We start from the raw sequence: 27775 nt of genomic DNA on the forward strand, positions 1-27775 counted from the left end.
ATAAAATCCTCTATGTGTTTGCTAAAAGGTCCAGGGGGCCCAATTGCAAACCGTCCAGAGAAACTTGGGAAGCTGGAGGAGAAGTTGAAATGCGACGATGCAGCCAAAGCTGCTCTGCAGCACCTGGCCTGTTCAAAGCTCACAAAATAATAATCTGAGCTCTCTGTGTGTGTGTGTGTGTGTGTGTGTGTGTGTGTGTGTGGGTTTTACTTGTATTGTTTTTGTGTGCATCTTTTAAGGGCCGACATGTGTAACATATTGCATCAGTAAAACAGGAAAGCAAATGAAGTAAGCATGGTGGGGTTTTTTTTTTGTTTCCTCTACTGGGTCCTGATTTGAGTTTGCACCCTGCATGTGGGATGGAGTTATTTGAATATTTGGGATCAATTTTGTGCTATACGCCCTGTGTGAGTGTGTAACAGGTCATAAACAGGCAGGAATGTTCCTACTGGAGGATTTCCAGGAAGCTCCAACCATCTGGTTAGCTCTCTGAGGTTTCCCTACTTCATGCTACATTTACTCTATGTATGTGAGTGAACGTGTATGTGGAATAGACTTTTAGATTGCAATGTTTCCTATTGACTCAACACTCGGTTCCCACTTACGCTCTCTCTTTTTCCTCTTGCCCTTTTGCTAACGCTAAACACTTGTTTTGCTCAAACCCCACTTGTTTGCCTGTATCACTTTTCAGCACGCAGATCATTTGCATGGGCAACTATCGCACATTTGCATCAGACCACAGCAAGTTCCTCTTCATCCTCTCTTTGCTCATTGGAATTTTCCTGCTCTCCAAAACCAACTCTGTTCTTTCCCTCCACTTATTTGCCATTTTTCTTGCACACTGTATTATAATTATTTGCATGAAAGCAATCGTTTACTTGCATCAAGCCAGCATATCAGGACAAATGTTCTTCTCCTCCGAACCCACACCCTCTCCAAATGCAACATTACCCTTTCCTTCGGATAAAGTATTTTCATCAGACCATGGACCATTTCATCCTTTCCTCTCCCTGATTCCTGCCTCTCCCTCTTTTTGTCACTTCCATCTCCTGTGCTTTTCTTTTTCCTCAGACTCCCCTTCTACTCTCTATAAATTAAAGCACACATCACAAATGACGGCAAGAGCAGCCAAACATCCCAAATCATCTGCAAATATACTGTACCTGTGTTTACTTGTAACAAGTCCCTCTAAACAGGTGTTAAATGTAAAGAAATCAACCGATACACATATTATATAAAATGTATAAGACAGAAAGGTAACATCTTAAGTTATGTTTAAGGCTGCAACTAATGATTATTGGTGGTGATTATTATACATTTTTGCTTTGAGTTTTTAAAAAAAAATCTATTTCTCTATAAAATTCATAATTCAAAGGGATTTATTCTAATTGTTTTGAAGTCAAAAACCAGCATATTAAAATCAGCAGGAAGGACAGCTAAGTGTTTCATTTCTATTTGAGTTAATCTAAAACATTCAGTCTTGTCACATGTCATGTCATTTAATAATAAGTTATAGTAAACTCTGGAACCTTAATTTCATTTTTCCACATTAATATCACATATTTGTCCTGACTCTACTTGTTCCAGTGTTTTATTGGAGCCATGCAATGTTTATATTGACTGAAATATTCAAAGACAAGATGTCGAGATTGTTTTGCATCATTATGTATATTTCCTCATAATTTATCTGGCCATATTTTATACACATTTATATCTGCATAAACATTGTGATGTTGACTTTAAAGTTAAAGGCTGTGGGTTTTTTTTAAAGAGGGTAGGGGCAGGGTTAAGGAGATGAATATACTGACAGTGACATACCATGAATACAACTGTATGAGACTGAATGCTTCATTGTGTTAAATAAACAGAGCTCATTCTCATTTTCTGAACAACGTTACTTAATTATGAGGCTCATGAAAAGGAAGGAGAAAGAGGAGTTTCCCTACAGGCTTTGATTAAGTATCAGATTAATATAATGTCAATATTATGATGTTGCTGTGACACTGTGACATGAGATTCTACTGTACAGCATACATCATGTGTCAGCTCAATCTTTTTTTTTTTTTCAACTTTCCACTTCCACCCCTCTCTGTCCTGACTAACAAACTGGATGGAACATGATTACAGTTTTAATTTCACACATTTAATTAAACACTAAAACACTTTGATTGCCCTCATTGCCTTTAGGAGCACAAGTTGCTTGTTGAACTCAGTGGCTCTGCTCAGCGGAGGCTCGGCGCCATTTGAAGTTGTTTTAATATGTAAAATACTTCCTTCACTCTCCCTCTGAAATCACTTTCAACAGCTGCTGCAAACCGCTGGAGGAGGCGGAATCACGAGAGAGTTCACTTCACCCACAGCGCTGTAAACACGACATACTAATGTGCAGCGAAACCACGTCTGCACACACAGGCACAAAGTGCACACATACACAATTATGCACTGTGACACACAGTATAAACGTAAATGAAGGCACAAATTTACCGAAACTGTGCTGATAGGACACACACACACACACACAGACACACACTCACACACACAGGGATGATGTTGTGAGCCGCTCCCAACACAAGCTGCTTTGTATTAAATCAAATCTCTCGGCTGGACCACACACATTTTCAAAGTGCACACACACACACACACACACACACACACACACACACACACACACACACACACTCACACATTTGAGCAGGCAACTGCACCATTTACACAGAAATACACACATGTAAACACGGTGGCACATACTGCAAACATATATTACATGTTGACAGCAACAAGTACGTTGGTGTGTCTGAACTTCCTAAATTTTGCAAAACCATAAAAATATCCTCATGTACTGACCATACACACACTCACACACACACACACACACACACACACACACACACACACACTTGTATATACTACATACATAGACTCATATACACAAATGTAGAAACAGAGAATAGCCTTCATTAAAGCTTAAAAAGTAAAAAAAACACTGTTTGCAGCTACTGGTAAAAATGAAACCACACACACACAAATACACACACAATCTCATAAAACTTCAGTAAACATCAAACTCTCCAAAAAAAAAAAAAACTTTTTGGCCTCCCTCATTAGCATGCTGCTGATATTCAGGGACCCACATTAAGGTAATATTAATATTACATTTGGAGACCTGTATAAATATTTGATCAGAAATGCTCGGGGGCCTCATGTATGTTTACTGCACATAGTTCACCCAACATTAACATCAAGGATTTCCTTTTAACTACTCAGAATTCAGTATTTCCTTTGAAAATACAGGAAATATTGGTTTGGTTTACTAAGCCTATAAAAACTATAAAACATGAAAAAAAAATGATCAAAAACATAATGGTTTAGTCTTTCCCACTGCTGATGCGGTAGAAAAACTTACGGTACAAGAAGGGCATTTCTAAGGAATAAAGACAGAAATGCTTAATTTATGATTTGAAGAATGACTGTAGGAAATCCCTCAGGCAGACCAGGAAATTTGTGGGGTAAATAAGGAGCTAAGGCAGCTGAGGCCTGTATGTGTGTATGTGTACAAACTACCACAGTCCAAACTAGCTGTAAAAATACTGTGATAAAACTGCAGACAGAATGAAATGTCTTTCTCAACTTCATCTGTCCTTATGAAAATAAATCATATTTACGGGATATATCCACACTTCAGAACTAACAATACACTAAACTGGGAGTGTTTAGATTACAGTAACAATGTAAGCATGTGACAGAGAGCTGGAGTTGATGTTGGCAGTGTCTTTGTTTAACATGGAGAACAACGAAGTCCCTGAGTTAAACACTGACACTCTGTTCCTCAGCCTCATATTCGTCTTCTGATTTGAATTCCAGATTATACTGTAGATGAGCCACCAGCACAGGAAGACTATCATCACGTCTCAGTACTTACAGTTTGCTGTTATATACATGAAATACGGTAGCATTCCTTTAACCTTAATGATCTGTTTAACAGCTCAAAAAACATACTCAACATTGTTTTATTAGCTTGATACTCTGTGGCCTTTCCTAATTTTATAAGAATTTCTTATAGACATAAATTTGAACTGACAACATGTTTCAGAAACATAATTTCTGTTTAGTGTCTCCAGCTGTAAAACATGGTAGAAAACAATGAATTTTCATTGGCTCCATACCTGAACTGTTGACTTCAACTGTGTCTAATGATTATTGTCATCACTGATTAATCTCTAGATTATTTTCTGATTAATCCTTTGGTAAATAAAATGTAAAATAAATAAATAAGTAAATTAAAAAAAAAAAGTAATTAATCACTTATCAAAGTGGCTGCCAGTTAATCTTTCAATGAAATGACTAATGCTTGCAGCTCTCGTGATGACAGCACTTTTCATGCAACACTGCTCCACACAAATCCCAGATACAATATGTCGATATGGATTTCTATGTTTGGAGTTTTATAACAGTTTGGTCATAAGAGTTTTAACTAATTTGACCCCATGTCACAATGTAGAATAACAAACTGTACATTTCTTTGGCTGTAAATCACTTTTTAGCAGACAAAAGGAATATATTTGTGAACACAGCCCATGTAAGCATATAAGGCATAAATATTTCCTTATTTGGTGTAATAACACTGTTTATGGTCATCTATCTTCGTCAAAATGTTTACAAAGCTCAGTTTTGGCAGAGTTACCAAATTAATACTTGTCCACATATTGTATTTTAATGAGGTCAGAGTAAAAGAAAAAACAGTACTTGAGTTTGTCTTTTTCTTTAAAACATTGTTGAAGTGAAGCAATAAAAAAACAAAGAGAATAATATTCTTAATCAAAATTTTAAGCAAAAAGTATGTTTTTCATTTTCCCTCACCCCTTGTGTGTGTGTGTGTGTAAGCAGGTATTTTAATTAGATACCTCTCAGTAGTTATCGTACTGTTGTCACCTATTAGGCTGCAAATTCCTCTCTGCATGTGTGTTTGTGCGTGTGTGGAAAAAAACCCCAACATGCATGGTCTATGATAACGTGAGTGTGTCTGCTTGTTGTCACCAATTAGCTGACAAATCCATGCACAACCTCAATGCTCAGAGTCATAGAGGACCTCAAAGGGATCACACACATGCATGCACACACGCACGCACACACACACACACACACACGCACACACACACACACACACAAAAAGACACAATACAATTCCTTTTTAAGCTACAGAAACCTTGATGTCTGACACTTGGCAGTGGATGAGGAGTTCCTTAGCTCAAGATCAAAACAACTAGAAAAAAAGACAGGACGAGGAAGGAAAAAAAACACAAAAAAGGACAGAAGAACAAAAAGAAGTTTTCTGTCGTCTACCAGACAGCAAGGAAATGCTAACTTTTTCTTTTGTTTCTTCCCCCCTCTAGAGTTGAATCACAAAACACCCGAACAACAGCAATAAAAAAGCTGACAAGCCGGCAGGGGAACAGTGGCTCTAGAAGTTAAAAGGGAAAGGACGAGCAAAGAGAGCTGGCGCTGGGGAGGCCTTTACAGCAGAGCAGAGCGCACAAAACACTCAGACCACCAGATTTATGCAGGAAACAGAAGGAAGAAGTGGTTATTATGCGGTCGATCAAAATGTGAAGGTCTGAGAAATTTCAATATGACTTTGATATATCTGTTAGAAACGGCCAGATTCAGACTTTGGGATTTTCATGCTGAAATCTCATTACACAGTCACTTTCTGCGCACAGATAATAGATATGTAAAAGTCAAAAAAGGAGAAAAAGACGAGAGTTTTCAAACTTGGGATGTGGATAATGACATGTGATGCCATGCTTAAAGGAATACTTATCTTTGAGACTTTCCTGATATCTGTTCATTAAATATAACACTACAGCCAGGAGACAGTTAGCTTAGCTTAGCATAAAGACTGGAAAATGGGGGGAAACAGCTAGCGTGGCTGGACTGTTTCTTGGCAGGGAGCAGGGACTTCATGTGGTCTCCGCTGGCAGCCTGGTGATGACAATTGAATATAACATTTTAATTAGTGAGATTTAGAGATGCTGCTAAGCAGACTTTAATACCTGAGGACAGATGAAGGTGAGCTGTTTCCCCAAGTTTCCAGTCCTTATGCTAAGCTAACCATCTCCTTGCTCCAGCAACATATTTATCCTACAGCTAGGAGAGTGGTATCACTCTTCTCTTCTAATCCTCAACAAGAGCACCAATAAGATCATATCCCAAAATGTAAAACAATTCCTTTAAAACCCCACTCCAACAAGTTAAGCGTCTAATTGGTGAGGTCATGACAATTTTGAGAGCTAAACACAGAGTAACAAACCAGAAAAGATTGTGAAATCTGAGTTGAACAGTGTAAAAAGTTCACCACAACTTGAGCTGAATCCCAGTCCATCTTAACTGCTTAACAAAAGCAGTGACAGGAACAAAATGTGCTGTGATTTCTCTGGAAGGGCCACAAAGACAGAAACCCAACAGAAGTAAGAAGACCCCTGAGCACAAGTTCACAGCTGTCCAAGTTAATAATGGCGATATGCTGCTACAACATTTCTTGCTTGTTTGCTGTGGTCGCCTCAAATTTGAAGTCACTGAACTTAGTGGTAGCATTAAAGTTCAAATGCTGGTGATGAGACTAGCAGAGAGTTATAATGGAGAGTGATAGAGAGAGACAATAATGTTTCCTCTTCAAAGAGGCAGCAATGTGACAGAGAAAGGGAGCAGAGTGAAAGTCAAGGTGTCTCCTTCAAAGACAGACATGATGAGAATGATTAAAAACAGGGTTTATGACAGAACGAAGGAGATGAGAGAGTGCCTCGATGCAAGGACAAGAAGTATGACAATGAAGGAGAGAGATGAGAGAGAGAGTGATGGAAGAAGAAAAATAGGCATGCAGTACTAACCTTGAGGCAAGACTGGGTAGAGCAGGAGAGAGTGTTGCATTGTAAAGATAAAAGAGAGGGAAAGAGACAGAGAAGGAGAGGGAAAGGTGAGAGGGGAGACAGGAGTTGAGTGTTAGGTTAGCCAGCTTGATCACTCTTCAAAGAGGAAAGAGATGAGAGACAGGGGAAGTGACAGAGAGACAGACGGAGACAGGGAGGAACGTGGAGAAACTGCAGGCAGACAGGCATGACCAAGCAAACAGCCGGGCAGGCAGCAAGACAGTCACATAGACAGACAGACAGGTCAAAAGCAGGTATTTCTTCTTCTCAGTACGCCTGCTAACCTTACATGACCTCTACAAGCGTGACCTCAGTAGGCATTTAAGGGCACACAGGCGCGATCACAAACCATAAAAAGTGAGCAATTAGCCAATCAAAGCAGAAGCTGAGAGCATGCTCACTATGAATTATTTCTTCTTCAATGGTTTGGATATTGCAGATGACGTCTTTCGCTTCCCGCTGCGGCCACATGAACAGTGCAGCCCGTGGAACTGTGGAAAAGTCTCCACCAAAAGGCACATGGCATGCAAACATAAAGATATGAAGTTTACTTCCTGAAGTTGGTCAACCTCAAAAGTATATTCCCCACAATCACTCCTCATGTGTTTGGTCAAGCTGGCAAAGCCCAAACTCCAGGGTGAGCTTTCGCCTGGGAACGCACACTAACGACAGCGTGCTAGAGACAAATTGTCCATTACAGAACAATATAACACGCAATAAACTTCTCTTATTTCCCATTACTCTGGTTTATATTCTACATATCTCCAAACCTTGGTCCCTTTTTCTCTCTGTTTTTCCCTCTCCAGTCTTTTCTGTCAGTTTAGTTTTCTGTTTCCCTATATCCCCACCATGTTGCCTGTTCTTTTCTTTCTCTCTCCATGTCTCCACCCGTTATTTCAGTTCTGTCTTGCTGTTTTTCTCCCTCGACCACCACCTACCTTTCCCTTTTCCTTTTTCTTTCCCTCTCAGTGTTTTCCACTCATCCATCCAAATCCTTTATTTTGGCCATCAGGGCAGATTTTCAGCTCCATTTCCCCTCAGTGTGAAGTCACTCAGTCTGCTCCAATTACCATCCTAGTTACTGAAATAAATAACCTGGTACCATTACAGCTGGATTTACACTAGAGGGGAAAGGCAGAGGCTTGATTTTTACCCTTATTTAACCCACATCTGATCTTTTCATTAGCAATGTTCCTGCTGCTCGCTCCTAGCCCAAGGGTTAGCCTTGATGCCAAGCTCAGAGTTGGCCAAAGGCAAATGTATCCTCCTCTGACATACCTGTTAGCTCTAGACTAAGCCTTATAATTCACATCAGCGTTAGGCAGACCTGGAACAAAGTCTGCATTAGTAGGGTCAGTGTTCGCAGGTTTAAAAAAAGCCTAGTTACTTAATGTATTATTATCACAATCTTGAACACAGAAGGCTTGTTAAACTGCTTCCTAAACACCACACATCACATTTTTACAGTTACAAATACCGACATCTGTGGACAACCAGTAACGGAGCAGTTGGGTTAAAATGTCTCAGTGGTACATGGACAGAAGGTAGTAAGAAAAGTAAAGATTATATCACTTGATTGTCCAATCATAACATAACTGTATTTAGGCACAGCAGGCCTGTCATGATCAAAGATACTCAGGTTAGGACTTTAAAGGGCTTTTTTTTTCCTAAAACAAAAGAAGTTTATCTGCTCTCACGTAGGATGCAGTCGTTACCATAACCAGTTTACGTTACGCTAACATGAGCGCTATGAATCTCATTATTAACTAACAAAGTTATAAATAATTATTGAGTGACAGGTTACAAAAAAAGCCACTAGCATGTCCTCTGTAGAGTATTTACCCGTAGAATCCTGAATATGTTATTTAACGTTAGCTCTGTCTTTGCTCTTTATTGATTTTGGGTGAGTTTACACTCTAGCAACCACGATCAAATTTGTTAGCCAATGAAGAATTATTTTGACCACATACATTAGCTTATCCTGATCCTAAAAGTTCTTCTCTTGTAATATTCAATGTGAAAATAAGCAGTTTGTCTGATATCAACATACTTATTATGAATTTCTAGGTGTGACCCTGCCACATTTGCATTTGTACATGTTTCTTCTGAGAACAGAAACTATAACAGGCATAGAAACATGAACTGAAGGTGTAGCCAACAGTCAGTTCTGCCCTTTTTATTACTGTTTCACCATGTTAATGCTCAACCACAGCCTTAAGTCAACCAGGAATATAGTTTCCCTCATCATACATCTCACAGCTAAATGAAACCCCTAAATGTGAGGATGTATAAAGTATCACATACTCTTGCACTTTCTACTATAACCACTACAAACCACTTCCTTCACAGTAAAGATTATGTGTATGTGCTAGTGTGTAAAAGGAAAGTTAAATTTCCTCATACTTAATCTCAATTTTACTATTTTAGGATACAGTTCTCAAACATAATGTACTAACTCTACATTTAATACCATCCCAGTTTCCTACGAGCAGCCTGCAAAGTTCAGATATTAAATATAAGTTGCTGAGAAGCCTTTATTTTATTGTAATCCAATGGGAGAGGAAAACATCTTTCGAATACCTATGATGTAAGAAATCCCACATGTGCACCCATCTGCACTTTTAAATGGTTATAAAGTTACATTACAATGTTATCCTCAAACTAAGCACTGCTGTAAATCTGCATCTGTGGCTACTGGCAGACTAAATAACACACACATACACAGTTAAAAACCCACTAGTTTAAAGTCAGCAGGTGCTGAATTATTAATAGTCTACTATTTCTACTGGCCAGACAGAGACACTGAGGAAATACTGAATCTCCCTAAAATCATTAACAACCATTAGTCTCGCAGTCAAACTACTAAACACACAGACAGACAGAGGGAGAGGCAGAAAGAGAGAGGGGGGAAAGTTTAGAGTGGGACTGGATAGAGATCATGTCCAAGGAAGAAACTGAAGGAAAAGATTAAAGAGACAGAAAGAGAGAGAGAGAGAGAGAGAGAGATGGTGCAGACAGACAGCATATTCAGAAATCAAAGGCATTGAGATGCATACAGACAGAGAGACGAACCAGTTTCCATAACCACAGAAAGATCTAACCCATCTAACCCTCAAAGAGAAATTTACTCTCACCACTTTAACTCAAACACAACCAAATTCAACCTTTTTGTAAAATTCAAATCGTTTTTTAATGTTCTTTTTTAACTCTTGACCTCTGACCTTCCTTAAGAAGTAGTTTTTGTTAAAGGAGTGACTTTATCTCCTGATGCTTTATACAGAAACGCTCATAAACAGACACACAAAAACAACAATGACAACAACAGACAGAGAGAAAGAAACAGATATTCAGGGAGGAGGTAAACACAGAGGCAGGCAGGCAGGCATGCAGGCTGACAGATAATCAGATACAAAAAGAAAGTATTCACAGATTAAGACCAGTTAATGAAGTAGATATAGTGTACATTAGCAGACATAAAGAGCTAAAGACAGACAGGTTGATCCAAAATTATACAGACAGGTAGAGAAGTGGTTAGAAACAAATGTTTCATTCCTGTTATTATAAAAGAAATTCAAAGAAAAAACTTTGTGAAATGTCCAGACTCCTAATGAAAGAAAAAGAGCGTGTTAAACTCTGCAACTCAAGCATCTGCAGCTGAAAGTAAAACAAAAGTCTAGCGTGAAAACAGAGCCACTAAATGAAAGAGTTGCATCATTGACAGGAACAGAGGCTCAAAGAGTTTCAGGCAATACAGCAAAGACTCTGGTGCCAAACTGTGCCCTCATTTTACAAACTTTTGGGAGCAGTTTGGCTTCGTCATCCTGCAGCATAACAGACGACAGAAACTTCTGCTGATGGCACAGACGTGTAAGAGTACAACTAGCGCCGGTTACTGAACTTTAGGGTATTTTTGTCCAATCTGTGAAGAGTCCAAACAAGCCATAATAGAGACTTGGTGAATACTGGTCCAATGCTGCAACTCTCTGATGGTGATTATTAGTGAACATACTCAGCTATGTCCCATGTGGAAAAGGCTGTCAAAAATAACAAATCTCTTCACAAGTCACATGAATTTGTCTGTTTATTCTCTTCTAATGTGATACGCTCAGAAAAAAAATGACTCAAGGGTTGCAACTAACTTTTGATCATCTATCAGTCTGATTATTATTTTCTCATTTAACAGGTTAATTGTTTTTTTTTATTAATTTCGGAAAATAGTGAACATTTTCCAAGATCCCAAGGTTACATCAAATTGCCTCTTTTATCCAATCAACAGCTCAAAATTCAAAGATATTTGGCTGAAAATGACTAAAATGATACTTTAAGAGCATGCTTGTAAGAATGCTCAGTGATTGGTACACCGTAGATCTAACTTAGGATGAATTTCTATAAAACATTATTAAAAGCATCTTGTGAATGTGACTATATGTGTCATCAGACTATATTTTAATCAAGTTTGTGGTCCTGTGGCGGTCGATACCTGAGGTGCTTTGAATAAAACCGTCCACCACAGTTCACTTTTGAAGCAATAGCAAAGTGTTTCCCTCCATAAACTTTTCCACATGGGAGTGGTTGCTATCACAGTGCTCTCATATCCCGTCCTCTGACAAGCAAAGTGAGTTTTGTCGTGCATCTGTCTGACTGACAGGGCCACCAGCCACTCACGTGCCCAGGTAGTCCCACATCAGCCCCCCCATAGGCTGCTGAGAGGCAGCAGGGGGAGGGGCCTGTTTTCGCGACTGCTGAGAATGCCACAGATGAGAAGCAGAGGGATTTCTGGGGTGTGGTGGTCACACACACACACACACACACACACACACACACACACACACACACACACACACAAACATAAACCCACTCACACAGATGCGGGATCACATGAATGTATACATATTTATGCATACATAAATATGTATACATATTTAAGGTGAAATGATAAAAAATAATAGGAGGCGATGATGAGAAGAAGAAATGAAGTTGAAATTAAAGGAGAAAAGGGGAAGAAAGAAGGGAGAGGAAGGGGTGAGAAACAGGGAAAACTAAAAGATTAGTACTTTAGGGAACATTACCATTGACTCCATCTGTGTGTTGCCTGAAACTGAATGGAAAATAAACAACAAAAAGGAGCCTATTCTTATAACAAATGATAACTTTAGACAGTCTTGGTTGTTTTCTATTGACTTAGGTTAACAGAGGAAGGACAGAGACGCAGGAACATTTCAGAAGCTCAGCATTTAAGGATTTTTCCTCTCTAATTCTTCATCCCTCTCACCTCTCCAGTTCGTGGATCTTTTTCTCCTTGTCGTTCTTTTCATTCTCCATCTCCCTCAGGATCTCCAGCAGCCGTTCCACCTCGGACTGGGCCTTCCCAGCATCCTCTCTGTGCCGGGTCACTTCCTGTTCCAGGCAGGAGATGCGTTCGGAGAGTTCAGTGCTGGCCTGGGACTCTGCCGCTGCACTCTGAGCCTGGAACAGAAATTAATTATTAAAAATAAACCAAGCATTAGCTTTCAAAATGAGGTGACCACCATTTGATGGAAAGGATAAGTTCACACTAAAAAGGATGTGCCAATAACAACATGTGTGTCGAGGATACGATGGATGGATTTGATGAAAGTGACACGTCTTTTTCAGATTGCTTAAGGGTAGAATTGGTCTATAGTTGCTCTTTGCTTAATAAAATTATATTCGTAGACACAAGATTTGTAAACTTTTATATCCCAAACCTTTACTTTAGAGATATTACATTCAGCAGTTCAGGTAGACTGTGCACCATATTTGAATTGGAGACTCTTTAACATAATGTGGACTCATCAGTTTCAAAATCACACATTCATTTAGGGGTGCAATACCAAGCCTGACTACACAAACAAAGAGTACTCATGAAACATGCAAGATTGCAATGAATCATGTACAATACATTTACAGCTCCTTTGTTTGTCTAAAATACATGTATCAATCAGTTTGAATATTGATAAAATAATTTTAACAAAAAAACACAATGATAGGCCCATTTCTCAGTAAACAAGATGAAGAGTCTACAGCCACGCTCCCTCCGTGAGGCTGATCAGGATGCTAACAGGCTCACAATGACAACATTAACATTGCTAACAGGTAATGAATGGTGCAGGCATGTTCAGCTGGTAATGCTTAGCATATGAGTGTCTTAGTGTAGCGTATTAGCATGCTAACATTTGGTAATTATTTCTAAAGGTTTCTGGTCGTAAATCAAGACATTGGACCAATGTGTGTGTGTGTGTTTGTGTGTGTGTGTGTGTGTGTGTGTGTGTGTGTGTGTGTGTGTGTGTGTACGTCAATGAGCCAAAGTAAAATGCTTATTAATAACATACTTTGACCAAATAACACACACACACACACACACACACACACACACACACACACACACACACACACAAACACACTGAAACCCACATTGGATTTATACAAGATTCGAATGAGCACAAAAATGTGAGTAAAGGAAAAGGAGAGGTAAACTGAGTTCCTTGTTTCTCCTCAGCGATGCAGAAGACACCGAAAACGGGAGAAAGAAAGAAATGAAATAAAACAAAGACCAAAAAAGAGTTATAACCAGCTTAGAGGTTAGAACAGCTGTGTGTGTTTCCCAGAAGCAAATGTTGCTCTTGGGACAGATTGACTTTGTGTGTGTGTGTGTGTGTGTGTGTGTGTGTGTGTGTGTGTGTGTGTGTGTGTGTGTGCGCACACGCCTCGGTCCCACAATACATAAACCCTATTAGTTTTGGAAGTGCACAAGAGTTTTTGCAGGTCTTTATGTGGACAGGAAATGTTTGGGTGTCTGACGATATTATAAGAAGATCTGGGTGGAGGAGAAGAGAAGGGGAGAGAGAAAGACAAATAAGAAAGGAAAGAAGAAACATCACACACTATGTCACATGCAGAATCTCAATCAATTTGCACACAGACACACGTTCTCTGTCTTTTTTCCATCCATGGTAACAGAAAGAGACTCAGTAATGAAGTCAAATGAAATGAGAGAAACACCAGCGATTCACTGACAACCTCATACACATTCTCACTCTCTTTCTCTCTCTGTCACATACTCATACACACACACACACACACACACACATTTATGCAGACCTACATATACACACACACACACAGAACTACATACACTTTCAGGGTGTGGTGGTGGTGCTGTCTTCTCCACTCTGTGAAAATGACTGTAAGGCTGTCAGCAAGCCGTCACACACACACCATTTTATGGGCTGCTGTGTGGGAGAGAATATGTGATATGAAAACACACACACACACACACACACACACACACACACACACACACACACACACACACACACACACACACAGCCAGACATCTCTCTTGGAAAACAGTTAAGGGAAAACAAAGAAGGGAAGAAAGAGACGAGAGGTTCTTTGGTTTGAAACCCTCCACCTCTGTTCAGTTGTGTTTCTGCCTGTACTGTATGTACTGTATGTACCGTACTCTCTTCACCATCAATTCAAACTTGTCTACCCATCATGGCAACTTGTTCTGATCCAAATGTTGCCCAAGACTGCTTTTCAGCTAACCTTCTTGAGCTGGTTGTCCAGTTTGACACACTCCTCCCTCTTCTGCTCCAGGCTGATCTCCAGACTCTTCAGCCTGTTGTCCTTCTTCAGAGTCGAGGAAGCCAGAGAGGAAGCCTTCTCCTTCAGGTCCAACACCAATGTCTGCAGGAGGAAAAAAAGCACAACGGAGAGAGCCAATGAAGGAAATGGACACCCCACCGTCTCACTACTCAACACTGGATTGAAATACTGTTGTTACTAAACCCCATTATTATTTTTGATCTTATTTTCTTCCGGTTATGATAGCATTAGATTCATGAAAGTAATATTCTTAACCACTTTGTTTTAACATAAAAACAAAAGATATTACATTGGAAATGTTGGTAATAATCCACCATTGTACAGTAAAATTGTGTGTGAGCACAACTAAAGCAAGTACTGTGCAATGTTGTTTACAATGACAGTTTGAGTTGTAGTTTTACTGTTCTCTTTCTCATCCAAGTAAGTTTGGCCAACTTGTGTTTCTTGTCCAGTTGGGGCTTCTTTTCTTTTTCCAGTGTCACTGAATACCTAATCAATCTCAGAAATAATGTTTTTATTGCTGATCGGAATTATAAATAAAATCAAAGTTGTAATTTTCGGGAATTATCCTTTAAGGTCTTCCTACGCATTTAGGATACCGACTCTGTCCCTTGTTCTTTAGAACTGTTTCCCATGACCTGTCTCTTTTCTCACTCTTCCAGCTCGATCCCTCCATCCGTGAAGTCTCTCACTCCCTTTCTTTTCTGGTCTTTTCCTCTTTTGGTAGGGGCAGTGAAACAGAAACCAGCGGGACCAGAAGGACAGACACCCAGACGTGTAATTTTACCCTTGACTGACAATACCAACTCCAGACTGCGGATCATCATGTTTGACTGGGCTTTGGTCAGAGAAACCTTGCTGCTTACTCTGATTATATTTAGGTACACATATATAATGCTGTTGTCAGACTAACCCCACATCTGTGTTTAGCAGTGTAGAGAGGAATGCGTGTCTTCAATGCTTGTACTTTTCCCATGTATTTTTGAAATTATATAATGGGTGTGTAACAGGGTTTATGACCCCACAATAACAAAAATTAGCTGAGCAATCAGAAAAGACAAAAAGGACTTTTCACTAGTACAGCATCTAAATGAACAATTCCAGTTTTTTTTTCTTCGGGGAGGGGGGGGGGCTTGCCTATTTGCTCTTTAGCTAAGAGTTAGATAAGAAGATTGATACCAGTGTCATGTGTTTACACTAAATATGAAGCTCGGGCCAGCAGGTGGTTAGCTGAGCTTAGCATGGAGACTGAAAACAGGGGAAAACATTTCACAGTTTAAGGAAAATATCCACCTCTAATCCTCTGTCTGTTTACAACATACAAAATCAAAATGTAAAACATCAATTTGTGATTTTATGGGAGCCACTTGGCTGTAGCTTCATATTTTTGCTGAGGTATTGATCTTCTCATCTAATTCTCAGTAAAGGTAAAATGTGAATTTGAACCAGTTTGATCCGATGCAGGTCTGAAGGACACGACCTGGGGATAAAAAAAAGACACTGGCCTATGGGCTGATTGGTCAGTTGAACTTCTTTTCACGTCACCGATTGCTGTAGCTATTGTCAGGTAATGGATATTTTGTGACAATTGTAATGTAAGTAAACTAAGCATGACAATGCCAATAATTTGATAATTTTTATAATTTTATGATTGAAAATGAACTTATTTCTTCTACATGATTATCAGTTCCCTCTTCAGTAGTTCTTCTGTAATAGAATGCAGAAAAAGCATTAAACTAAACAGTGGGCTTACTCCTGGTCATACCTCCAAAAGGGACAGTGTGTTGAAATTGTTGAATACATAGAACAATGTATTGCTAAATGTTGCTTTCCCTGGAGTGGTTAATTGTAACTCTCCTCTCCTGTACTGTGCCGTGGTGAATAAAGAGACGACAGTGTCTGAAAATGTTTAGTCATTCTCTGTCTCTGTCTCTCTGCCTCTGCTGTGCTGTGTTGTACGAATCACAGGGGTCACAGCAAGAAGACTTCAGCACCCATCACTGTTTCCATTGGTTGTGAGTTTTGCATATTGTTGTCAAGGAAACGTGACAGTTTTATCGTTGTTGTCCTTCAGCGAGCGGACCGCGGGAGGATTCGAGGTCTGTTCTACAGTGATAGATCAATCACGTTTCCTTGACAGGGACACAGAGAGGTAGAGGAGAGAGAGTGTTTCTTCTGAATTATAGCACAGATATGGATGAGTGTGTGTGTGTGTGTGTGTGTGTGTCTGTGTCTCTGTGTGTCTGTGTCTGTGTGTAACTTCTACCTCACGGTCAGCCAGGTCAGCCTGCAGTTGGGAAACTTTCTCCCTCAACTCCTTCAGCTCCTTCTTGCTGGACTCCATCTCCTCTCCCTTCTCTCTCTCCTCCCTCTCTCGCTGCTCCTTCAAGCGCTCAATGATTCGCTCCTACACAGGGAAAGACGAGGAGGACGAGGAGGAGGAGGAGGAGGAGGAGGAGGAGGAGAGGATGAAGGACGGATGGAGGTTAGAAGGATAAAAAGAGAAAGAGTCAAAAGAAAGAAAGAATAGGAGAGAAAAAAGGTAGGCAAGGGAGAAGGAGTGATGGAAAGAGAGAAGCAGACAGAGAATAAAATCACCTCATACACTCCAACAGTCATTCACAGTCACTCTATATCAAGTTTCTATACCAATAACAGTCGCATTAAACTTTATGTACATGGCAGCTTTGACAGGATCTAACAGCCAACAGTGATTTTAGACACGTAATACGTTCTGGCGCAAGATGTAAAATTCACAACCACTAAAACACTATAGAAGCTCTCCAGCTATAGAACAACACAGCGGCCAGTTCAAGAAAAAGTACAAAAGTTCACGCACACAAAAGCAGCGCAGAGAGCCCCGAGAGTGCGTCCTGGCTGTTCTGTGGGAGTTCTTGTACTTCTGTCTTTGTGAGGATGGATTTCAGTTTTGTGGACATTTTTGGGAGGTGAGGACATTTAATTAGGCTTTAAGGTTTAAGTGAGACATGTAGATGTGATTTAAGATTAGTGTCTGTGGTTGGGGAGAACATTACAGTATGTCACTGACAGTCCTCATAAGTATAGACACACAAAAACTCTGCTTGTATGTGAATTAGTGTGTGACCTACAATAGAACGTCTACTTGAATAACAGCAAACAAATTCTGATTTGGTTTTGTTTTTTTCTGTCATAAGACAATATAAAGACGCACTTGCAAAATCATGATGTTAATATTTTAAAGAACACAAATATTCACTGGAGTATGGGTTATTAAAACTGTATGCAATAATGAAATATAAAATAAAACAATACCCTTTTAGTGGCATGAAACACAAAGAGGAAATTCTGCATAAAAATTGAAGCACAACACAAAATAAAAACACTAAGTCAATATAATATTTCTACTCTGCTATGAAACATAACACTCAGAATGGAAAGCAATGTGCGTGTGAGAGAAAAGAAGTAACAAAAATAAAGAAAACAAGAGAAGTATGGAGAGATAAAAAAAAAGAAAGGAAGAAAGACAGATATCCAAAACAATGAAAATGAAAAGCTTGTGAAAGTCATCTGAGTGAAGCAGGAGTCATCGGCTTCATCGTCCTGCCAACACTCACACATCCAGCCGACACCCTGAATATTAGTCACTGGACAGTTAATAGCCCTGTTTCCTGTGTGTGTGCGCGCAAGTGCAAAGGAGATCAAGTCGGTAACATAATCGCGCATAACAGCACAAAAATATCTCATCAAACACTTGAAAGCGGTCTGCTGGTCTAAATGTCACTGGTCCGTTTCCCAGAATCAGGGTCAAGTCCTCACTTAAAGCAGCCTGGAGAATCATACAGCAGGCAGCTGCTGGGTCAGGTGGTTCAGGACCATTTCATGACTATGGCCCCTGAATGTTTAGACCCAAACAACGATAGATGGCACGGCTATTTGTTCTGTTCCAGTCTGTTTACACCATGTGGCTGCGTGTTGGATGGATTATGATCTTTTATGAACACAGGCTGTGAATGGTTTAATAATGAAACAGCCAATGTGATTATTGGTTCATTTCCATTCATCCAGAGTCATTTGATCATTGTGTGGGTGGTCGGCAGTTTTGCTCATAGTGGTTTTATTAATGTAACCTTGCTCGGGAGTTGACCCGAGTTTGACCAGCAACACGTGTGTGTGTGTGTGTGTGTGTGTGTATGTACCTTCTCAGCCAGAGCCTCCTCCAGTGTTCCCAGTGCTGTGTCGGTGTTAGAGGTGTCTGTCTGTAAAGACTTGACTCTGTCTTTCAGACCGCTCAGCTGTTTCTCTTTATCCCTCAGCTGATCCTGGAGGTTCTCTATCTGCAGAGAGAAAAGGAGAGAGACGTGTAGATGCATTAGTCACCTATTTACCAAAGATACAGATGTTCTGTTGGCAAGTCTGTGGATTCTATAACTCAAAATAAAGCACGGAGGAGTCCAGTGGGGCAACTGCTTGTGACTAGAGTATGAACAGCACATATTGGGTGGCCCATCTGACAGTTTTATATCGTCATTGCCCACAATCTGTTTTCCAAGTGAATCCTAGAGATCCTGTGACATTTTACCATTGTACCAACTGTACTTTCTCTACCATAATAATGTGGCTCCAGTTTCTGTTCACAAACCTACAGAATGATTGTCTACGAGATGGCTGTGCTGACTGGCCAAGTCATACCATCTGTCTCTATCACATGTGACACATTTGAAAACAACGTCAGAAGTGTGGCAGTGCTTCGGCTATACACAGTCGGATATTTGTCAAAGCAAAAGGAAGCAGGGAACATGCCGCGAGGTCCCAAATAAAATGAAACCACAGCCGCTAAGACACAAAACAATTAACTAAAATTAACATTGAACTATACTGAACATTGCAACTGCAACTTCTTGTTACTTATCAGCTGATACAGGTATTTCTGTGATTAACTAAAATCACACAGGTGCGTTCATTTTGTCAGCCAAGGTCTACTTGTAACTGCAACAAAATTACATATAAAAAAAAAAAGTATAATTTATTTGGTGTTTCTCCATCAAATTAACTGTCAGAATTAATTTAAAATAAATAAACAAATGAAACAAATCTCATAATCCGATACATCTCTTTTATATGTTTATCAAAATAATTGTAAGCGTTAGTCTAAAAGTCATAATCACTGAGGCCCTTTTGATTATTTTTCCTGCAACTTTGCTGCTTAGTACTCATTACATATGAATACACTGCGTAGAGTTTATCTGACAGTTAATAACTGTGCACACTAACGATAAGACATATATTTAAAGATTACTGAGGATAACAAAGCACAACAACACATAAAGGTTTTTATCATTAGCATCATGGTCCAGATTTCCCACATTCCTGTTTCTCTCCTGTTTCCTCTCAAACTGATTCAAAAGCAAACACAACCGACAAATTCTTGTAAAAGGGGTCTAATGTGATTCTATCTGGAGATTTTCAACACAAGAAAAAGGCTGAGAGGCGCTGCGCTGTCAAATATAAACTTTCTCCCTGTGCTTTGCTGCCTTTAACCCCCTACTCCAAACACACACTCTCCACCTCCTCTTCTTTCTGCCGTTCTCTATCCCTCCTCCTGTTTCCTCTCACAGTGATTTGGTAGCAGATTAATTTTCAATTAAAACACAAAATCAGCAGAAATAACTGAAGGACTCACTCTTTCCCCCGAGCCCACAATGAGTGTGCACATGTGTGTCAGAGGGAGAGAGAGAGAGTGAGAGAGATCACAGACAAAGATAAGGTTGTGTCAACTTTGTGGTCTTCATTAAAAGATAGATGGAACAAAAGGTTGAACGGCACAGAAATAACAAATTCAGGAAAACAGACGGATGATGAGTGAACTTGGGTGGTAAAATTCGCAAACATTCAGTCTCCCTCCCTTTCTGTCTCTCTATCCTTTCTTTTTGCCAAAGAGAAAGGAAACCAAGCGATTGACAACCTGTCACCAAAAAAAAAAATTTTTTTTAAATCAGATTGGTATGTAACCTCTGACTCCACTGCAGGTGAGACACACACATTTACAGTGCCACGGAGATTGTGAGTGTGTGTGTTCATACAGTAAAACATTTCCAGCGCCTCATTAATCAACTGTTGACCTGACAGCTTGACTGACACCTTCTCCTCTCTCTCACACACACACACGAACACACACTTGACATTGAGAGGCAGCGAGACTCTTTGATCCCGTCTGCACTTCCTGAAACTGACAACTGCTGGATGCCTGGCACGCACACGCACACACACACACACACACACATATATATATACAAAATCATACACTCACTGCATGTGTCTTGTCCTATTTTAGTTCCAAAATCGTCTGCGTTAATGACCTGGAATACGTTAACAAAACAATAACTGGCTGGCACCCCTCTTCATTTATGTCATGATGTTCCTCACATGAAACAGAAAATTACATCCAGCAACAAAGAGAAGGGGATGATGGGCCATTAATTGTCTAAGCACTCAGGTAATTTCCTTCACTGCTAACAAAGAGTGACAGATAAAACCATGAAGAGGGAAAGATGAAAGTGGGAAGAGGTGGACAAATTGCAAACAAAAAAAGATGATATTTTTAGTTTTTCAACGTGCAAGAAGAGAAATGAGGAAATGATAAGTACAGATTAGATAAAGGAGGAGTCAGCAGCATCTCTGTCTCCCTCTCAGACACCGGACTGTATTCTATTTGAAGATGGCAGAGGTCATCATTTATTGAACAAGAGGAGCTCATTAGTATGCATCTGATTTCAAACACACTCTGTCTCTCTCCTCCCCCTCCCTTTCTTGCTTTATGTCTGTCTGCTTGATTGTCTCTATCAATTATCTCCCCACACTCTCCATTTCTACATGTTTTTTTGTCTAAAAGGGACAACTGGAGGGATGAGGAGAGATGGAGGGATGGAGAGAGAAAAAAATGAAGGTTGATGTTTTAAGGCAAGAGACACAGAAGGCTGGAATATATACTGGATTGTTTTGTTACCCTCTAAATTATTGCTCGAGTTCTTCCTTAGTCTCAATCCACCCATCCATTCAAAGCCACTACAGTACCGCACTGTATGTGTTATTATAGTTTCCCTCCCTCTGTGAGTTTCTTTGAAAGCTCTTCACCTGTGTAACGCTTGTCAGGATGACAGTGAATTGTGTGCGTGTGTGTGTGTGTGTGTGTGTGTATAGAAGACAGCAAAGACGGGGGGTCACTCTGACTCATCCATCTACCTGACAGCGTCACCACAGAGCTACTCACGCACAAAACTACATATTGAAAAATGGGCAAATAATGCAGAAAACACCTGTTAGTCTGGTTTCCTGTGTACCCACCGTACCTGTGCGTGATGTGTCCGTCTGTCTGCCTGCTCACCTGTCTGTCTTCCTGAGTGTCTGTCTGCTTCAGCCCCTAATCTACACCCTGTCTTACAGCCCCATCTAGTGGTTGTAGCGTTACATGACAACATCACATCTCAGCGTGAGCAAAGATGGGACACTGAGTTAAGTAAATGTGTCTCCATGTGTCTTATCATTCATTCTTCCAAAATATTATTCATTAAATAACTATTCACACAACAGCTGCATCTAAACAGAAACTATTTTAGACTCTTGCTGCCAATATTTCTATTCAATCAGTTTCAATATATAGTATAGCTTTTGAAGTCTGTCTAATTAAATAGCTTTAAATACTTCAGTGGGGAAACTAGTCAGCAACATCACCTGAACATGAGGGGATGATTTTGATGATTTCAGCAGCAGTGACACTGGTTTGTTTAAATGAAAAAGAAATACTAGTAGGCAGCTTGAACAGCAACAGAAAACAAACATAGTTTGACCTACAGAAGCTAAAATGCTGCAATCAGGAAACAGCGATGACCGTTTTACCTCCAAACATTTCACTTTTATTTCAACCTTGCATTTTTTCCACCTGTGTTCCTCCGCAGTGTTTTCTTACCTTCTTCTGCAGCACATTAACTTTGCGTTCTTTGACGTCCAGCATGTCTTTGAGGTCGGTGATCTCTCCTTGCTGAGTGCTCTTCTCCTCTGTCAGCTCTGATATCTGCTGACTCTTTTTAGAGAGAAGAGATTCCTTTTCTTCAAGTCGCAGACGCAAGGCATCCACCTGTGCGCACACACACACACACACACGTAAACATGTAAACGTCAGTGGAAATAAATATTCCCACATAATGTAGCACCAAGGCGACATACCTCAGTCTGCAGTATGGCGGCTCTCTGTTCCTTGGCAGTGAGTGACTCTTTGAGTACATCCACGTGTTGTTTACTGTCAGAGAACTGATTGTTCAGAGTGTCCAGTTTGGTCCTGAGAGCCAACAGCTCACTGTCCTTACGACTCAGGTCCTGCTTCGCCTGCTCCATCTGAGGAACACACACACGACATGAAGAGAGAGGGAGAGACAGAAAGACGAGAGACCAGTTAGAGTGTCCACTAGAGAGGATTGCTTGCTTACATCTATTAAAATGTATTAAAATACACCTAACTAAGTAAGCTTTACTTTACTAAGGGCTTTACTAAGCTTTACTAAGTGAGCACTCATTCTGTGGTGCGTGTTAAGGTTTCAGCCATTATTCATATTTCCATTGTAGAAGACCAACTGTAAAATAAGAAGTGCAATAATGAGCTGTGCACAGAACTAACTGGTACAGTTTAAAGAGCAAAATTTGATTTATAATGTCTTGATTTATTTTTGCTTTACAACTTTGTGAACTTTATTCAGAGGGATAATGATATTTATTCAGCATGGCAGATAGTTTTATTAACACTCTCATTCACATTTGTATGGTTTTATATATTTACAGCCCGATCGTTCTTCAAAGAGGGGAGAACATGATGTCATTGACCAACTAAATTCAAATCAAATAAAAAAAAACCAAGAAAGAACAGTGTAGTTTTACACTAGTATTAATTACAGTATACACAGTGTGTGAGTGGCCTTCTATAAGGGGCACTGTGTCTGTTTATACACAGAAAGCTGAGGGTTTGATTAAATAAAATCTAGACACATCTAGGACTTTTTTTTTTTTTTTAAAGAAAAAAATAGCCTTTTTTTTTCTAATTTCTATCCTGGAAAACAAAGAAAGGTTAAACACACATGGAAGTCAGGCCAGTATCAAACTCTTTTGCTCTCTGCTTCTCAGCTGTGTATTTGTACCAGAGGGTTGGGGTCAATTCTTTCAATGAGCCCAAGCTCATTAAAAAATTAATAATAAAGTAAAAAAACTGTTTCATTTCTAGGGGAGACACAATTAAGTTCACTTAGTGTTTCATGGGGTGAATGTGAATGAATTTCATGAGTGAATTGAATGTGACATAAAAAACAGAATGGATCCAAACCACACGGAAAATTCAATCCTATAAAAACCTCAGCAAACTGATCCCAGCCACTGGCCGAGAGAAACCTCATGCAAGGAGAAAAACAAGCAGGTTAGAGATATGCACACTATAGCACAGCACAGCTGGATTCTTAGCTTGAAGTCGATAATTGTACAGTTCAGACTGCTAGAAACAACTATGACTGTCAAAAGCCATTCATCACCAACAGAATGGGAAATAAAAACTTCAGGTTTCTCTAGATTCCACTACTTGAACAGAACATAAAACCAGAATCTAAACACAAAGGTTAACTGTGATATTGTGACGAGCATTTATCGCAGTTGTCCAGTTAAAGGTGGTACAGATGACATTAAATAGTTGGATTACTGTCTTTACTGGGTGTTGATAAATGAGGAATACTTGATTGACAGTGATGAAAATAAAGTGATCATATCTTGTGGCGAACTAATGAGATGAATAAAATTCCCATGTTGCCATCCATAGTTGCCAGTTGTAAGATTAACAGATCTTGTTTTCAGCTGCTTAGTATGAATGACATTTGAGAGTTATACTTGCTGCCGTCTGAACAACACAGTCGCACTACTGGGATTCTACTGGGAATCTACTCAAGCAGCAGCAGCCATTAGCCAGTCAACCTGGGACAGAGAGAGAGCAAGAAAGAGATCAAGAAAGAGAGAAAGGAAAAGCAAACAGACACAGAGGTGTGTCTCTTACTGCAGACACCTCCCGCTGAAGCTCATTGGCTCGTTGCTTTAGCTCCTCCTTCTCTGATTGGCTGAGAGTTAGCTCTTCCTTCAGCTGCTCAACCTGCCAGGAGAGGAGGGCGTCACCGTGACCACAACAAATCAGCTGCCACAGTCGCTGACCACTGACCACGCACAGCATAACCAAGCACCTCACATGCGGAAATAATACAGGAAAACCACCTGTTGTATATCCTACCCTGCATCACACCCACCTATAGTTACCAAGACCATGAGCAAGTTCACACATTAAAAGCCTTAGGTTCTTCCTCTTAAAGGTTGTTAACTGATATGTGCCTGACCTAAAAAAGGTCTTTAATGTACCAAAAAATAATCTACCAAAACTCAAAATCTAGGATATTGATACTATAGTAATCAGAATACTCTCTTGACGATATTGTTTCACAGTGTAGTCATAGTTGCATACATCTTGGTTCATTAGTTTCTCTTAACTAACAAATCACATGAAGGTTTGTAGTTGTTAAAGCTGTTGATTCAGGACTGGAAGACAGCTGCCCCTGGTCTTCGGAGCATTTTAAGAATGCAGCTAACAATGATGAAATCGACAAAAGAAAAGGTGAGGAGGAGGTGTAAATGACTCCTTTTCACCATGTGAGATACAAAAACCAGCTGACACAAAAACAAATACATTTCAGCTCTAACAAGCAAAAGAAGCTACCAGAGAAAAAAAATCAACTGAATTTCCAAACATGCTCATCTCCCCACGACAGAGATACTGGTTTGTTATAATGAGTGTGGAACCCATGGTAACACTTTGTGGTCTTGACACTAAAGCTGTATCCGTTGATGGTGGGGGAAAGAAGTCAAGTTATTTTTCCAGTGAGCTAGAAATTCCAACAATCTTTTAAAACACAAAGAGAAAAAATTATGAGACAAGCAAATATGTATGCATGTGCGTGTGTGTGTGTGTGTATGCATCCATCACCTTATTCTTCATGAACTTGGAGTGGGATCTGTAGACCTCCATCTGTTTGATCTCCTCCTCCCTCTCCTCGCTGCTCAGGGCTCCGTTGGACTTCAGCATGTTCACCTCCTCCTCCAGCTCTCTCATGCCCCGCTCCAGCGAGCTGATCTTTGCATCCTGGCAGGACATCAACAAGCTCAACTTAAGAGGCAAGGTGTGATTGACTCTACATGGGCCATATATGTAATAAAAAATTCAGTACATTTCTTCAGTATTTCTGAATGATGAGCAGAGCTGGAACATCAGTCAAATTCAACCAGAGTGCAGAGTAACAGAGTGATAAATTATACTAAATATAAGCAAAGCTAATAATGATTAACTAGCAGAATGTACAGCCATGATCTTCAGTAATAGCAATATGCTAACTGGCTTAGTGATTCATGAACAGCTAGAGGTAGGTGACAATGAACAACAACTGAACTAACGTGAACATCGTGCTCCTTTAAATCTCTCTGGTTCAGCCTGTAATTTGCCAGATTTGATCCATCAGACTTCTTAAACCAAACTACCCATTTCCTGTTAATACGGATAAAACTGAAGGTTTGAAAATCTGTGACTAACTGCGGCAGGACTTACACCAGAGGGAGCAGTTTGAGTCAGATCGGTAGGTTTGAAAATCGTTTTGGTAAAGTTATAAAACTTCTGTTACCTTCTTTTGAGTCTAGCAGGTTATTGAAAGATAAATATGAGCTTGTAGAACGTGGAAAATATCCTGTTTGTTTTTCAATTTCCAAACATCATGTTTGCAACAGATTGAACAAATATTTTACTTTATCTGGAAATCAAAGGTAATTTGCACAGAAGACAAATGAATACATGATACAGCCATGTTTGTGTCGGGTGAAAACTACTTTAGACTTTAGGATGCCTAAAAGAATACACAGGCATTTAAGTAGTTCAAGTGATGCAACTCTACAACGAGCACACTTGCTATCCATTTCAATTTGTGAGTCTAGCATTAAGAGCACCATGGAAAATTTGACACTGACTTTGCAAAACTAACTTGTACTGTCAGTTAGGGTTGGAAAATAAGGGAGAAAACTAATATTACAATTATCAGAAACCCTCTTCTGATATGAATATGTATCACTTCAAACATTGCAAATGAAAAAGCATATGCCATGCCCTGAAGCTGAGGTTAATTTGTAATTTTCTGTTCAACATCCAATGTATCAAGATGTTTATTGCACTACTTGAAGTTAGATCTTCTTTATCTATTCATTATATTTTAAAGTAAATGCTGATTTTGATATAAATCGCAGACACACATTCAAATGAAATAAATAAGCCATATTTACCTTCATTTCGATGACTGTCTGCAGGGCCTTGGTCTTTGTTGACTCTGGAGCTGCTTCATATCTCCTGTGCAGCTCCTGAGAGACACACACACCACGATGGTCAGCAGGCAACAGAGAGACAGACACAGAGGGATGCAGAGAGGGATGGAGCGGGGGATGGAGTGAGGGAGGTGAAGGTCTTGTACCAGGAGAGGAGGCGACAGCGACTGACGGGAAGGGATGAAGGGAGGGCTGGATGGTGGGTGTAGGCCGTGGAGCAGGGACAGGGAAGGAGTGCTGGAGTGAAGGATGGACAGAAGAGGCGGCGACATAGGAGGGATAGTGGGGAGAACAGGTAGAAGGGAGGACAACTGGATGGATGGAGTGGCGATGGGGGGGAGGAGAAGGTGCACGGAAGGACGGAGAGGAATGGAGTGAGGGTTGGCGTGACGGGGAGAAAGGAGGAGAGGGCTGGAAGGGGGGAGACACATGGAAAGGAGGTGGAATGGGGATGGAGGGAGAAACAGGAGACGAGGGAGAGATGGAGATGTAGGGGGAGGCAGGAATGAGATGTTTCCCTCTCGCAGAGGCGCTGGCTTTTAGCCTCCTCGGGTCGATCCGTCCATCCCACATCCTTCAAGCTGTGAGGAACAGCACCAAAGAAGCTGACACTGTTTCAGCCTCAAATGTGAATGAATGATCAAATCTGACAGCCTGAGATGATACTAATTCAATGAATTAGCCCCCAGCTTCATAGCATTTAGCTTCCAATCAAATCTAAACCAGTTTCAATGTCCTATAGCAGCATACAGTAACTTTTAAAAACTGAATTTGGTAGATTTACACTAGATTCCTTTCCCTAAAATTCCCCA

The 27775-nt window shown here is 40.1% G+C and overlaps 1 protein-coding gene across 4 annotated transcripts in view; it reads right to left on the bottom strand.

Moving 5' to 3' along the window:
- LOC139635015 (ELKS/Rab6-interacting/CAST family member 1-like) overlaps positions 1-27775 on the bottom strand; it is a 118614-nt gene that overhangs the window by 60306 nt on the left and 30533 nt on the right. For 2 of the 4 annotated variants that reach the window (XR_011694115.1, XM_071501905.1), the window contains 9 exons: positions 26925-26999; positions 25588-25743; positions 24613-24705; positions 22755-22922; positions 22498-22665; positions 18731-18868; positions 16819-16959; positions 14493-14633; positions 12196-12389 (listed from right to left, as the gene is read on the bottom strand). Coding sequence is in view for 2 of the 4 variants with exons in the window: in XM_071501905.1 (XP_071358006.1) it covers positions 12196-12389; positions 14493-14633; positions 16819-16959; positions 18731-18868; positions 22498-22665; positions 22755-22922; positions 24613-24705; positions 25588-25743; positions 26925-26999 (1274 nt within the window). In the remaining 2 variants the exon portion in view is untranslated. The remainder of the gene's footprint in view (positions 1-12195; positions 12390-14492; positions 14634-16818; positions 16960-18730; positions 18869-22497; positions 22666-22754; positions 22923-24612; positions 24706-25587; positions 25744-26924; positions 27000-27775) is intronic. The other 2 variants (XR_011694116.1, XM_071501906.1) reach the window with 1 other exon arrangement.

This window comes from Trachinotus anak, unplaced genomic scaffold, assembly GCF_046630095.1.
Source record: "Trachinotus anak isolate AG129_WGS33_773 ecotype Australia unplaced genomic scaffold, CSIRO_AGI_Tana_v1 ptg000018l, whole genome shotgun sequence".
In the NCBI taxonomy this organism is placed as follows: Eukaryota; Metazoa; Chordata; class Actinopteri; order Carangiformes; family Carangidae; genus Trachinotus; species Trachinotus anak.